At 44.7% G+C, this 14406-nt stretch overlaps 1 protein-coding gene across 1 annotated transcript in view; it reads right to left on the bottom strand.

Annotated features, from left to right (window-relative positions):
- The window catches only part of SLC25A24 (solute carrier family 25 member 24), a 70852-nt gene that overhangs the window by 22895 nt on the left and 33551 nt on the right, over positions 1–14406 (bottom strand). The window contains exons 5-6 of the mRNA XM_068242653.1: positions 10443–10601; positions 4320–4469 (exon numbers count right to left, since the gene is read on the bottom strand). Of these exons, the coding sequence (XP_068098754.1) occupies positions 4320–4469; positions 10443–10601 (309 nt within the window). The remainder of the gene's footprint in view (positions 1–4319; positions 4470–10442; positions 10602–14406) is intronic.

Here is a 14406-nt window from a genome sequence, read left to right on the forward strand (position 1 = left end):
CATGCACAAACGTCCCTCTTGCTCGTTCCCCACCACTGTCTGAAGTATATGCACACAGGGAGCTGCTTGCTTGGCAGTTGGAAAAAGTTGTTATTTCCCACAATGCAATGAGACCCTCTGTGAACCACACACAGCAAACTGTCAGGTCCGGCCCTGTGTCCTAACTGCCCTGGTTGCGCACATGCTCAGTACAAAAAAAAGCCAGGGACACACAACCATTCAGTTGATGATGCACGGACACTTGAATTTTATTGTATAGGATTGAGGAAAAAAAAACAAATGCAAATGCTAATTCCTTGATGTAGGAAATACAGTAAGATGCAGAATTTTCACTGATTGTGAATGTCCTTACTCAGTTACCCTCCAAAGGAAGAATCTGTGTTTAGATCACAAACAGAACATTACTGCCACCTTCAGGATGCAAAAAGTTAACACTGAAGAAAAAAAAAAACATTTGTTACAGCTGATACAAATGCTACAAATAATCTGAACTGTTCATACTACCTGCTTTCATGGAAGCAGAACAATGGTTAACATCCTGGGCTTTCAAATGAGCTTATCTGCCGTGGCAGTCAGTTGACACAGGGAGAGATCAAATTAAAACTTGTGATTAACACAAATAAACTGTGCATTTCTCGATGTTTTCCGTCTGTCCTGTGCAAGAGTTTAGATCCACTTTAACATGCACAGAGAAATATGGAGAGGGCCAAATTAAAATCCTTAGTTGCCTTTCAGTCCTGCTGATCTCTGTGGCTGCTGTACTGTGAATCACACACCTTAAGGCTGGTTTCACAGTGGGACGTTAAAGTCCCACGCTACAGCAGCCAGTAACGCAGCCTAACTCACAGCACTGTAAAATCAATCTGTTCACAGTGCACACATAGTAACGCAGCACGTTTAAACAAAGTGCTGCATGCTGTACGTTATAGTTGGCTAAGCAGCGTTAGACTGCTTGCACATGCTCAGTAATGTTGGAGGAGGATGTCTTCCCTCCTCCTCCGCGGCCAGCCACGTGGCTAATTAATATTCACTGCACTGTGACGACTCGTGGTGAGACTCAGTGTTGTCCGGATCATGAACGAATCGTTCATTTGATCTGGATCTTTTTTGTGAGTCGAATCATCCGGATCACCACAATGAAAGATTCGGTTCACAGTGGATGTCTGTCTGGAAGGAACAGGGACATACAGAATGTATCACTTACTTGGGGCTTCCTCCAGCCCGTGGCAGCCGTCCTGTACCCTCGCCGCAGCTCCGATGGCTCCCGACCTCACCAGGTCGGGTTCCGGGTCGGTTACTTATGCGCTCCACGGCGCGGGTCACGTGGTCTCTGATGTCATCAGGACGGTACTGCACAAGTGCAGTAGTTCTGCGCCTGTGCAGTACCATCCTAATGATGTCGGGGAAACCAAGTGACCTGCGCCGTGGAGCGGAGAAGCAGCCGACCCGGAACCCGACCTGGCGAGGTCAGGAGCCATCGGAGCTGCGGCGAGGGCACTGGACGGCTGCAACGGGCTGGAGGAAGCTCCAGGTAAGTGGATTTTTTTTTAAAAGCTTGGATCACTCCTTTAAACAAGCATGTGGCTAATCCAGTCAGGTTTTAGTTCCAAACACCTGATCTGCATGTATGTTCAGGGTCATTGGCTAAATGTATTAGACTAGAAGAAGAGGATCAGTATAGCCAGGCAATCTGCATTTCTTAAAAGGAAATATGGCAGCCTCCATATTCTCTCAGTTCGGGTGCAATTTAAATAAATAAATAATCCTTAGTGAGCAGAAAGGGAGAAGTCCATGCACAACATTTAGCAGTAATCAAATGAGAAACTAGAGTCTATTCATACATGCTTCTCACTTTTGAGCCCAGTGTATTTTACTGAAAAGTGGAACAAAAATCATACAGGATTCCAAACATTTTTTACAAATAAATAACCGCAAAGTGGGGTGTGCGTAATTATTCGGCCCCCTGAGTCAATACTTTGTAGAACCACCTTTTGCTGCAATTACAGCTGCCAGTGTTTTAGGGTAGGTCTCTACCAGCTTTGCACATCTAGAGACTGAAATCCTTGCCCATTCTTCTTTGCAAAACAGCCCCAGCTCAGTCAGATTAGATGGACAGTGTTTGTGAACAGCAGTTTTCAGATCTTGCCACAGATTCTCGATTGGATTTACATCTGGACTTTGACTGGGCCATTCTAACACATAGATATGTTTTGTTTTAAACCATTCCATTGTTGCCCTGGCTTTATGTTTAGGGTCGTTGTCCTGCTGGAAGGTGAACCTCTGCCCCAGTCTCAAGTCTTTTGCAGTCTCCAAGAGGTTTTCTTCCAAGTTTGCCCTGTATTTGGCTCCATTAATCTTCCCATCAACCCTGACCAGCGTCCCTGTCCCTGCTGAAGAGATGCACCCCTAGAGCATGATGCTGCCACTACCATATTGTGGGGATGGTGTGTTCTGAGTAATGTGCAGTGGTACTTTTCCTCCACACATAGCTTTTTGCATTTTGGCTAAAAAGTTCAATTTTGGTCTCATCTGACCAGAGCACCTTCCACATGTTTGTTAACAATGGCTTTCTTCTTGCCACTCTTCATAAAAGGCCAACTTTGTGCAGTGCACGACTAATAGTTATCCTATGGACAGATTCCCCCACCTGAGCTGTAGATCTCTGCAGCTGGTCCAGAGTCACCATGGGCCTCTTGACTGCATTTCTGATCAGCGCTCTCCTTGTTCGGCCTGTGAGTTTAGGTGGACAGCCTTGTCTTGGTAGGTTTACAGTTATGCCATACTCCTTCCATTTCTGAATGATCGCTTGAACAGTGCTCCGTGGGATGTTCAAGGCTTTGGAAATCTTTTTGTAGCCCAAGCCTGCTTTCAACTTTATCCCTGACCTGTCTGGTTTGGCGTTTGGACTTCATGGTGTTGTTGCTCCCAATATTCTCTTAGACAACCTTTGAGGCCGTCACAGAGCAGCTGTATTTGTATTGACATTAGATTATACACAGGTGCACTCTATTTAGTCATTAGCACTCATCAGGCAATGTCTATGGGCAACTGACTGCACTCAGACGAAAGGGGGCTGAATAATTCCGCACACCCCACTTTGCAGTTATTTGTTAAAAAGGTTTGGAATCATGTATGATTTTAGATAAACTTCTCACATGTACACCACTTTGTATTGGTCCATCACATGGAATTCCAATACAATTGATTAATGTTTGTGGCAGTAATATGACAAAATGTGGAAAACTTCAAGGGGGTCGAATACTTTTGCAAACCACTGTATTTTGAATTGACAGATTGCAGAAAAATCTCATAGCGTCACTTTGATTTTCCAGTGCCATTATACTTTGTAGGAAAAATGCAGCATGCCCGACAATTGCAATCTGGAAAAATCGCATCACAAACACAATTGCACTAATGGAAACTTCGCAACGCTTTCCATTCATTTTTATGAACAGCACCCACACACCCGCCCCCCTGTGCCCATCCTCCTCCTGTCCCAACAGCCGCCCGTGTACCGCGCATGCGTGGTAGGGCAAAAGCAGGAACACAGGAGGATGCAGGGACACAGGGGTTTATTATATAAATATATTTATATATTTGCTTCGCATTTCAATGAGATTATATTGTCCCTTGCACTGCTATTTTAAGGAGAAAGTTCACAATGGCAACCTTAAAGTGAACCTGAGATGGTTCGCTAGCGCTAATTTATACTTACCTCGGGGGCCTCCTCCAGCCCCATAAGTACCGTGGCCTCCCTCGCCATCCTCCTCGGCCATTTCATTATGCCGTTATGACTGCCATTAGTCCGGTCAGTTGAGGCCTTCTGCGCATGCGTGGCTCAGCCACGCGAGCACCCCTCATTGCGCTCCTGTCCCCTGGAGTGTTCTGCACCTACACATTAGTACCACGCAGTCGCAGAACGCTCCAGGGGACGGGAGCATGGCAGAGGCACGCACGGCCGAGCATGCCCAGAACCCCTCAACCTGTGGCGACTGACCGGATTACCGGAAGTCATAGCGCCAGAACGGAGGGGCTGGAGGACGGCGAGGGAAGCCAATGGTACTTATGGGCCTGGAGAAAGCCCCAGGCAAGTTTAATTAGCACTAGTGTACCATCTCTGGTACACTTTCAAAAAAAAAAAAAAAAAAAAAAAAAAAAAAAAAAAACAGAAAGAAAGAATGCAGAAGTAACAAAATACAAACAAATGAAGTTTTCTATTAAATGTCATACATGCCACCATGCTTGGAAGGGGCTACTACAGTGAAAGTGCAGGTTACCAGACTCAATGCTTTTAAGTGTGGAGCTATGCTTTACCTTACCTGTTCATATGCATAAAATTTCATTGCTGTCTCTGGGGCAATTTTGATGACATTTACTCCATTCCCACGCCAAAGAGATTTCACGCCACCTTCTTTCACCATTTGCTTCAGGCCACCCAGCATGTTTGTATTTCCTTTGGTCCCGTGTACCTGAGAAAAAGTAGGTTGCTTAATCAGAACTACAACACATAAACATAAGTGATCTGGCAGACTTGGATTGGGTAGAAAAAGTTTGCAACCTTTCCCATGTTACACTACTGTTAAAATCTTCTAATTTAGAGTCTTTTTACACTAACTGCGTTGTGTCACAGTGGTCTCTTCTACCGCAGCTTGTTGCAATGGCCATTACAGACAATAACACATGACACACTGCCTGCAATGCGACAGGAAGTGCTCCAGGTAACGCAGAAGCTGTAGTGCATTACCATGCGACTTGTAACATTACCATGTGACTGTGACAACCCCAGATGTGCACCAGACGTTACATGTGTTTTTCTTTTCTTGGTTCCCACCGTGGCTAGAACATGTCGTGCTACTTTTTACCTCTTAATCGCACCACGCCAGTGTAAAAAGGACCCTAAATCCACCAGTTAGATACCTGTTGCATAATACTTGCTACAACTCATCATTCCATATAACCCTGTATTGTTTTTGTTATGTATTCTTGTTACTTTCATACTGACCGCTACCTAAATCGAAGAAAGAAACAGCTAACAGCTGCATAAGTTGAATATTTAACCCGCACAGCTTGTAGGATTCATCAAATCATTAAAATAAAAATTCCCCAAGAAACAAGAAATGTAACAAAAACAGTTCAAACAACTGGGCCTGACTGATACAGACATTGTGGTATCAATTGAAAAGCAGCTTTAAATTCAAATCACTGGCTGTTCTTGACAGTGTCTAAAGTGAACCTGAACTTGTGTTATAAAATGCCCACTAAACCCAATACAAAGCAAGCACAATACAATTGTTGGCTGTAACAAATATTCAACCTGTTTCAGTATCACTCTTAGAGGACTCTCAAAATCTCTTTTGCAACACTCAAAATCTTTTGCGTTTCACAATTTGTAAAGACCCAACCTACTTCCATGCACAATACTAAGTCTGTGGATGCGTGTACTATGGTTTTTAGCAGTGCCAGCTGGTGGGAGCCACCTCTGATGGGAATATAACATAGGTACAATAGCACCCCCCCCCCCCCCCCCCCCCCCAACGTCCCTTGATGGCAGTTGATCTGCTGTGGCGGATTGACTTGGAAGGGTTTTCTCTCCCCATTCACTTGGTTGTGCACCGCTCAGTTGGCCTCCCTCCCTCCAAGGCAACAGAACATGTCTGCCTGTAGGCTAGCAACTCTTCTGTACAAAACTCTATCCTAAACGTCACCTGCTGCAATAACATTCCTCGTACGTGTGTACCCAGCCTTAGGCCCCATGACTGGTCACTCGGACAGCATGCGATTAGCAGTTACCATATAGGTTTTCTATTATTAAGATCATTAGACAACAAAATGCCCAGTCTTTTTTTTTGTTTTGTTTTTTTTTGTTTTTTTTGAAAAACGAACATGTGTATTGAATTCACTCACAAAATTTTAAGTTGCAAAAATTTTCAACCACCAATATGGCATTTTGAGAAATACCCACTTCTACTCTGGGCTTGCTAGGATCCTCTGGCCCCTCTTACACTAGGACATTTTCATTTCTTTTTTTTTCCAGAAGGTAACACTAAAGCAATGAAATTCTATGGAACATTTCAGATTGGATGCGATCCAGTGGGAGCATCCGATCTGACATGAAAGCATCAGCACATTACCGTTCGACATCCGCAGCAACCAGAATTTAAGTCAATGGCGACACGCATATTTAAAAAATGTTCACGCTGCGGAACTGTATTTTTTCCATACACTTCTGAGCAATTTGTTTTTCAGCCACAGGAAATGAGAGCTAAACAGCCTCTCTTATAGTTTGACTTGCTTGCCATAAACTACATTACCGCAGGTATTTCTGAAGCCTATTTTGATGGTGTGATACCAGCCTCAAGGTCGTGCTTCCAGTTAGGTCCTAGGTGCAAGGACTATACTAAAAAGTACAACCCACCAATTAAGGTGCTTAACCACTTCGCATCAAGACCTTGTTTTCCCCTTCTGGACCAGAGCAGTTTAGACATTGTAGCTATGTCCCTATCTAAACAGCCATAACTTTATCCCTACTCACGACACCTTAATGATCTGGATATCGTTTTTTTCAGGATAAACTAGACTTTCATTGGGGGATATGTTGTTCAGAGAATTTTTTTTTCTGCCCATTTTAGCGGGGAAAAAAAGAGGGAAAACCGTTAAAATTGCATTATTTCTCAGGTTTTCTTCAATTCTAGTAAAAAATAAAAAGTGCTACAGTAGGTAAAAGACATGCCATCAGTATTATGTCCCCCAAGGATAGATAGCCAGATGTGTGCCCAGTATCAGACCCCCCCAGTATAGCCAGATGTGCCCCCCAATATCAGCCTCCATTATAGCCAGATGTGCCCCCTCTTAACACTTAGCTCCCCCCCCCCCCCCCCCCCGTGGCCCGATCGTTAAAAAAAAAAAAATGCCCCCGCAAGGAGAATATCTCACCTTACCTGGATCCTGCGATCATCCTGCAGCTCCAGCCTCCATTCACCGCGGTGCACACAGCCCTGTGATACCGAACACCTGGGTCCCGGCTTGATGACGTCATCAAGCCGGGACCCGGATATTCAGCGTCACGGGGCTGAGTGAAGAGCGGTGAATGGAGGCTGGAGCTGCAGGATGATCGCAGGAACCAAGTAAGGTGAGATATTCAACCTGCAGGGGCATTTTATTTTTAACGATCCGACCACGGAGGGGGAGAGATGAAGGATCCCTGCTGATGGCTACTGCGGTGATCATTCATCCGTGCGGGGGGTGGGGGGGTGTCACTAATTGGCTACAAGGGAACATGTTCCCTTTTGCCAATTAGTAATGCAGCTGACATTGCCAGGGGGTGAGCTCTGAAGCGCACCTGATCGTGCACAGCAGGGCTGCAAGCAAGTCAGTATATCTACGTCATGGTGGCTTGGAGGGTGCCACAGATGATGTAGATATACTGTAGCAGAGGAAAAAGTGGTTAAGTCTGTGTGTTACGGTTTTGTGGTTAATGATGAAGTGGGAAATATCTGAGAAACTTTTTGTCTGACCTTATCCATGTGCCATAAACGCTTGAACTATTCAATTGCGTTATTTTTCTTCTTTATGATCAATGTAAGAGGTAAGCCAACTATATCTCTCCTTTTTTAAACAGGTTTTACTTCTATTAAATATTGTGGGTGCCTCAAACCACCTACTGCCAGATTTGAGCTTGCCATCTAGGCAGGCTGTGCCATGTTTCAGCCCGCCACTCAGCCAGTCCCTGGTTTTACAACCAAGAACTGAGGTAAAGGGTAATATGCCCAGAGAAGAGAGTTGTAAGAAGAGAGAATGTTAAGAAGAAAAGTCATCCATTGGTATTCCAATCTAGCTCCACTAGCTTCAAGGGAACATAAAAAGGCAGAAACTGGAGACTGGGAAGGCAAGAGACAGTGAGCACTGCAGCCTGGAGTAGAGATGTCCACCACTAGGGGCAGGACAAAATTAAGATGCAGAAGGGGCCTGTTGCACTGACAACAACAACTCATCAGTTCCCCCCCCCCCCCCCCCCCCCGTCCCCCCACCCCGTCCCCCCTCCTTACAGCAATATTTGTATGTCATCAATATCTGCCTGTGGTTCGTAATATTTGCATGTTATTGATATCTGTCTGACATATGTCTTACGTGCATATGCTGGCATTTACCTGAATATAGATTTGATTTTAGGGAACGACGCTAGCTTAGTAAAACTATTGACTTTTTAAAAATTCTAATGAAACAAGTGAACAGCTTTTTCCTTAGGAGGAAGTGTGGCCAGCCGGGTAGTGATGCTTTTTTGTGGCCTAGCTATACAAGACATCCTAGCATGTGTACAATAAGTGTGGAATATTAACACAGCAGCTACACCTAATAACCCTGGCTCCCATACTTTCAATTCTTTTCCCATGTGATGCATATCGTGCTTATAGCCATATCCTTTGTTACGGGCAGCATGGTGGTGTAGTGGGCAGCACGGTGGTGTAGTAGTTCGCGCTCTCGCCTTGCAGCTCTGGGTCCAGGTCAACATCTGTAAGGCACTTGTAGGTTCTCCCCGTGTCGGCATGGGTTTCCTCTGGGCAATCCGGTTTCCTCCCACATCCCAAAAACATACAGATAAGGTAATCGATTTCCCCTAAAAATTGGCCCTAGACTATGATACATGCACTAGACGATACATACACACACAAATTTATCTATGTCTTGTGCGCTCACTCTATCTAATGTACCGTAACTATTTCAGTATACCAATATACAACTAAAGTTAATAAAAATGAAAAAAAAATTAAAAAATGGAAACTTAATAATGTAAAGTCCTTTGCACAGTCCAAAAACTTATTTACGTGTCCACGGATCGCTGCACCAGTCATCAAGCATAAGATGTATATAACAGTTCTCCTTTAAGATGCTGCGCTCACATGTACTGTAATCTTCTTATAGTTGTGTCACTCAAAGACAAAAAGAAATAAAACCATAGCGCAATACTGTATTGTAACAGTGCCGCATCCCTCAACACCCAGTGCTGAAAACAATAACTGCTTGTGTTTTCACCGCAAGCCATCAGGTTACACAGGTCCTCACCATGTGATATCGCTGCCAGCCACAGACAGCAATAATAGCACCTCCACACCTTTAGACCGTGTATATTCTCCCAATTGCATCACAGACAGCCCCACCACAAGCATACGTGGCCTCTCACCTTCTGCTTCGCTGTCCAAATTATAAGACAGCAACTGCGCTCAGTATCCCAGCGGGTCTCTCACAGCCAGCCTTTAGCAGATACACTCCACAGGAGCAGAAGCTTCACATCAGCCTAATAACTCAAATGCTCCACATAGCGTAAAACCATCCACTTTAATAAAATTTATATAAAATAGTGCACTCACATATTTCCAATAAAATCAAGCATGTCATATACAATCCTCCACGCTCGCTCTGTCCGCCCGTAGCTCCGCCTACGCGCTTCGTGCATGCGCACTCATCAGGGGTGCTTGCGCACTCATCAGAAGCCCCTGATGAGTGCGCATGCACGAAATGCGTAGGGCGGAGCTATGGGCAGACAGAGCTGGCGTGGAGGATTGTATATGACATGCTTGATTTTATTGGAAATATGTGAGTGCACTATTTTATATAAATTTTATTAAAGTGGATGGTTTTACGCTATGTGGAGCATTTCAGTTATTGGGTTGATGTGAAGCTTCTGCTCCTGTGGAGTGTATCTGCTAAAGGCTGGCTGTGAGAGACACGCTGGGACACTGAGCACAGTTGCTGTCTTATAATTTGGGCAGCAAGGCAGAAGGTGAGAGGCCACGTATGATTGTTGTGGGGCCATCTATAATGCACTTGGGAGAATATACACGGTCTAAAGTTGTGGAGGTGCTATTATTGCTGTCTGTGGCTGGCAGCGATATCACATGGTGAGGACCTGTGTAACCTGGTGGCTTGCGGTGGAAACACAAGCAGTTATTGTTTTCAGCACTGGGTGTTGAGGGATGCGGCACTGTTACAATACAGTATTGCGCTATGGTTTTATTTCTTTTTGTCTTTGAGTGACACAACTATAAGCAGATTACAGTACATGTGAGCGCAGCATCTTAAAGGAGAACTGATACATACACACACATGACTATGGTAGGGACTAGATTGTGAGCCCCTCTGAGGGACAGTTAGTGAAAAGACAATATGGACAGCACTACGTAATATGTCGGCGCTATATAAATACTTAAAAATAAAGGGTGATGGGTCCCTGCCATGATATTTTGTCCCATGCCTCCTAATGCTTTAATACAGCCCTGGTTACATAATAAAAAAAACCCTGTTTAAACACTACATTACCTGTGCAGTACAGTATATTGAAAGGTGATGATATTGGGCAAAGGAATAACACATATCGCTTGTGTATCCAAATACTTTGTATCTTGTACAACAGAGAATTAAAACATAACGGCATTGTGCTAGAATACCTGCATCATGACTTTTAAACGGTCAAGAGGAGCAGTTCCTGTTCGGGACACAGCTCCAGCCATCCCTCCAGACAAAAGCTGCTTCCACCACTGACCAGTCTTCTTCTCCTCTTCTGTAAACTCATCAGGTATAGTAATACTGTCACCAATGTCCAGCACCTGTGGGCACAGATCTGGAGTCATATCTAGCATTATACACAACAGTTTTATATGCAGGTCTAAGAGAAAGAAATTGTAGAGGCAGAATATTGGAAAAGTGGTTATATCTTACCTAGCCAGAAGTGCAAGTGTAAAAAAAAAACAAAAAAAAAAACTACTGAGCAAATCATTTAAAATGTGAGGTTTTTCATCCAGAGTGAAAGCAGAAATATAAAGGCAGCAAACCTTAAAGCCGACCTGAGCTAACATGTGACATGGGGGTTGAAGCACAAAAGGCCGGTAACATTGCACACCACACGACAATGTTACCGGCCCTTACTGACAATATTAACGCTCAATGCCCCGAAAGCGCTATGAAAGTTACCATAGCAACGTGTGTAAACAATGAATGCGCAGTATTGAAATAGCATACACTTCTTCCATACTGTGCGGACAACTCACTAAGAAGTTGTCCCTTTCTTTTATTCTGTGCAGCAAATGTTACAATATTAGAGCTGTTATCTATGCAAATGAGACAGTTAAAAAAAAACAAATTTAGACCCATGTCCCAAAAAAGTAAATAGTAAAAAAACAAAACAAAACAAAAAAAAACTCACTGATGAAACAATACTGAACAAAATTTTGTGCTGGAAAGTTCAAAGGATCATTAAGTCTGTCTATTTTTCAACTGAATGAAGTATATTTTACATTTGACTGTCATGGCTGCTGTATAGAATTGTCTTAAAAAGAACAAGAGGTGAGAGACCAATGGAGGCTGCCATATTTCCTTTCAAACAGTGCCAGTTGCCTGGCAGTTGCTAATCTTTCAGGTATCAATAGTGCCTGAATCACACACCTGAAACAAGAATGCAGATAATCTGCATCCAGGGCATGCACCAAGGGAGCACGTACCAACAAATTCGCCCCAAGGTCAGACCATGCAGTGCTCACTTTTTTTTTTTTTTTTTTATGACTGCACCTGCTCACTTTGCTGTAAAAAAAGACAGCAAAGCTTCTGTATCTTGGTCAGGAGGCGATTTCATTGGCTTCTGACCTTCTGATTACTGTGAGCCAACCACAGTAATCACATGTCTAAACAAGGGAAGAACGGCTCTGGTCCTTAAAGGGCCAGAACTGTTTGGTCCTAAAAGAGTTAAGGAAGCTGTGCATCAACAGATGCCTACAAACCTCAATGAAGTGAAGCAATGTTGTAAAGTGGAATGTTACTTCACAGTGATGTGAGACTGATTAACCTCCTGAGCGGTATGGACGAGCTCAGCTCGTCCATCACCGCCGGAGGCTGCCGCTCAGGCCCTGCTGGGCCGATTTTCTTCAAATAAAGTGCAGCACACGCAGCCGGCACTTTGCCAGCCGCGTGTGCTGCCTGATCGCGAGCAGCGGCGAAAGAGGGCCCCCCTAGCCGCCTGAGCCCTGCGCAGCCGGAACAAAAAGTTCCGGCCAGTGCTAAGGGCTGGATCGGAGGCGGCTGACGTCAGGACGTCGGCTGACGTCCATGACGTCACTCCGCTCGTCGCCATGGCGACGATCTAAGCAAAACAAGGAAGGCCGCTCATTGCGGCCTTCCTTGTTTATTATGGGCGCCGGAGGCGATCGGAAGAACGCCTCCGGAGCGCCCTCTAGTGGGCTTTCATGCAGCCAACTTTCAGTTGGCTGCATGAAATAGTTTTTTTTTAATTAAAAAAAAACCCTCCCGCAGCCTCCCTGGCGATCTCAATAGAACGCCGGGGAGGTTAAGTCATACACAAAATTAATTCAAGTTATTGCTCCAGAAGGTGATTCTACAAGCTACTGAATTATGGGGTATAGTTTTTCACATGTAGAGTCCATTTTAATTTCATTTTTGTTAAATAATCACATATTAGCCCATATGCAAAAGGGTGCTAGTAAAAAAGGGCACACAGGGATAGTGGACAAAAAGGGCGCCGCCATAGACTGCAATGCAAAATATCGGCTATTCGGCGCCCGACAGGAAAAAAGGGCGCCCGAGAAATAGCGGTTACAGTGATCGTGTTAACAAAAGTTTTCGTTTACAGAATAAGGTTTATAACAAATATAGTTTACAAGTTCGTTTTGAGTTTGTGTTATACTTATTTTTTCGTTTTTAAATTTCGCTTATATCAGTTTTTACTTATTTTTTCGTTTAAAAATTTCGCTTACAAACAGTAGAACAACTAAATTTTCGTTTACACTTCTTTGATCATTTAAAAATTTGTTTTCATATGTATAATGCGTAAATACCGGTTTCAACCTTATTGTATTAGAAATACATCGCTTTTGGTATTAACTTTGTTTTTACGCTTATAAATGCGTTGATTATAGTTACTAAAATGTCGTTTTTAATATTACTGTTATTTTAAGATTTCTAATGCTTGTAAGGCTATCTATTGTATTTTATATATTTATATATACTTTTCTCTATTTATAATATGAATGTATACGTGATTTTAAGGCTATTTTAAAGCTATTTATTCTATTACAAATATATAAATTATTTTATTCATGTTATTTGTAGAGAAGTATTTTAAGGATTAAATATATTATTGTTTATAAAGTGTAGAGAAACTGAGAGCCCAATATAGTGTAGTATGTTGAGCATAAATGAAGTAAAGGTTATCGTGAGAAAATTATACTCACAAACGTGGGTTACCACAAAGGCAACCACTGTATAGGCAGGTGAGGAGATTAGACCTGTCCTCACTCAGGGATAAGAAGTCGCTCTCTGTAGATGCGAAAGGGGGTAGATCACCCCTCCACCAGGGGTGGACACGGTATAGCAGCAGGAGAACAGAGGCGCCAGCAGGATAAAAGCAGATAAAAACTTTAAAATTTGCTGGGAGGAAGCGGTGGACTTACCTCCATAAAGCAGACACGAAAGACTGTCTGAATAGTAGCAATCACATTTATTAACTAGTACCCCAAAACAGTGCAACGCGTTTCGCAGGCCCAGCCCGCTTCATCAGGCAATAAACATGGGGACAAGACAGAATTGCAGCAATAGCAGGTGTAGCGCTTTAAAGTTTTTAATCCGCTTTTATCCTGCTGGCGCCTCTGTTCTCCTACTGCTATATTATTGTTTATATGTGTATGTTTAGGGTGTTTGTGCGGTGGGGATGGTTAGGTTTAGGCATTACCAGGGGGGGTCTAGGGGTTAGGGATAGGTACAGGGAGGGTTAGGTATAGTTACAGTATATTATACGCAATCAGGGGGGGGTCTTAGGGTTAGGCACCACCACGGGGGTCTTAGGGTTAGGCACCACCACGGGGGGGGGGGTCTTAGGGTTAGGCACCACCGGGGGGGGGGGGGGGGGTCTTAGGGTTAGGCACCACCGGGGGGGGGGGGTCTTAGGGTTAGGCACCACCGGGGGGGGGGGTCTTAGGGTTAGGCACCACCAGGGGGGGGGTCTTAGGGTTAGGCACCACCAGGGGGGGGGGGGTCTTAGGGTTAGGCACCACCAGAGGGGGGGGGGTCTTAGGGTTAGGCACCACCGGGGGGGGGGGTCTTAGGGTTAGGCACCACCGGGGGGGGGGGGGGTCTTAGGGTTAGGCACCACCGGGGGGGTCTTAGGGTTAGGCACCACCGGGGGGGTCTTAGGGTTAGGCACCACCAGGGGGGGGGGTCTTAGGGTTAGGCACCACCAGGGGGGGGGGTCTTAGGGTTAGGCACCACCAGGGGGGGGGTCTTAGGGTTAGGCACCACCAGGGGGGGGGTCTTAGGGTTAGGCACCACCAGGGGGGGGTCTTAGGGTTAGGCACCACCAGGGGGGGGTCTTAGGGTTAGGCACCACCAGGGGGGGGGGTCTTAGGG

This window comes from Hyperolius riggenbachi, chromosome 6 (assembly GCF_040937935.1).
Source record: "Hyperolius riggenbachi isolate aHypRig1 chromosome 6, aHypRig1.pri, whole genome shotgun sequence".
In the NCBI taxonomy this organism is placed as follows: domain Eukaryota; kingdom Metazoa; phylum Chordata; class Amphibia; order Anura; family Hyperoliidae; genus Hyperolius; species Hyperolius riggenbachi.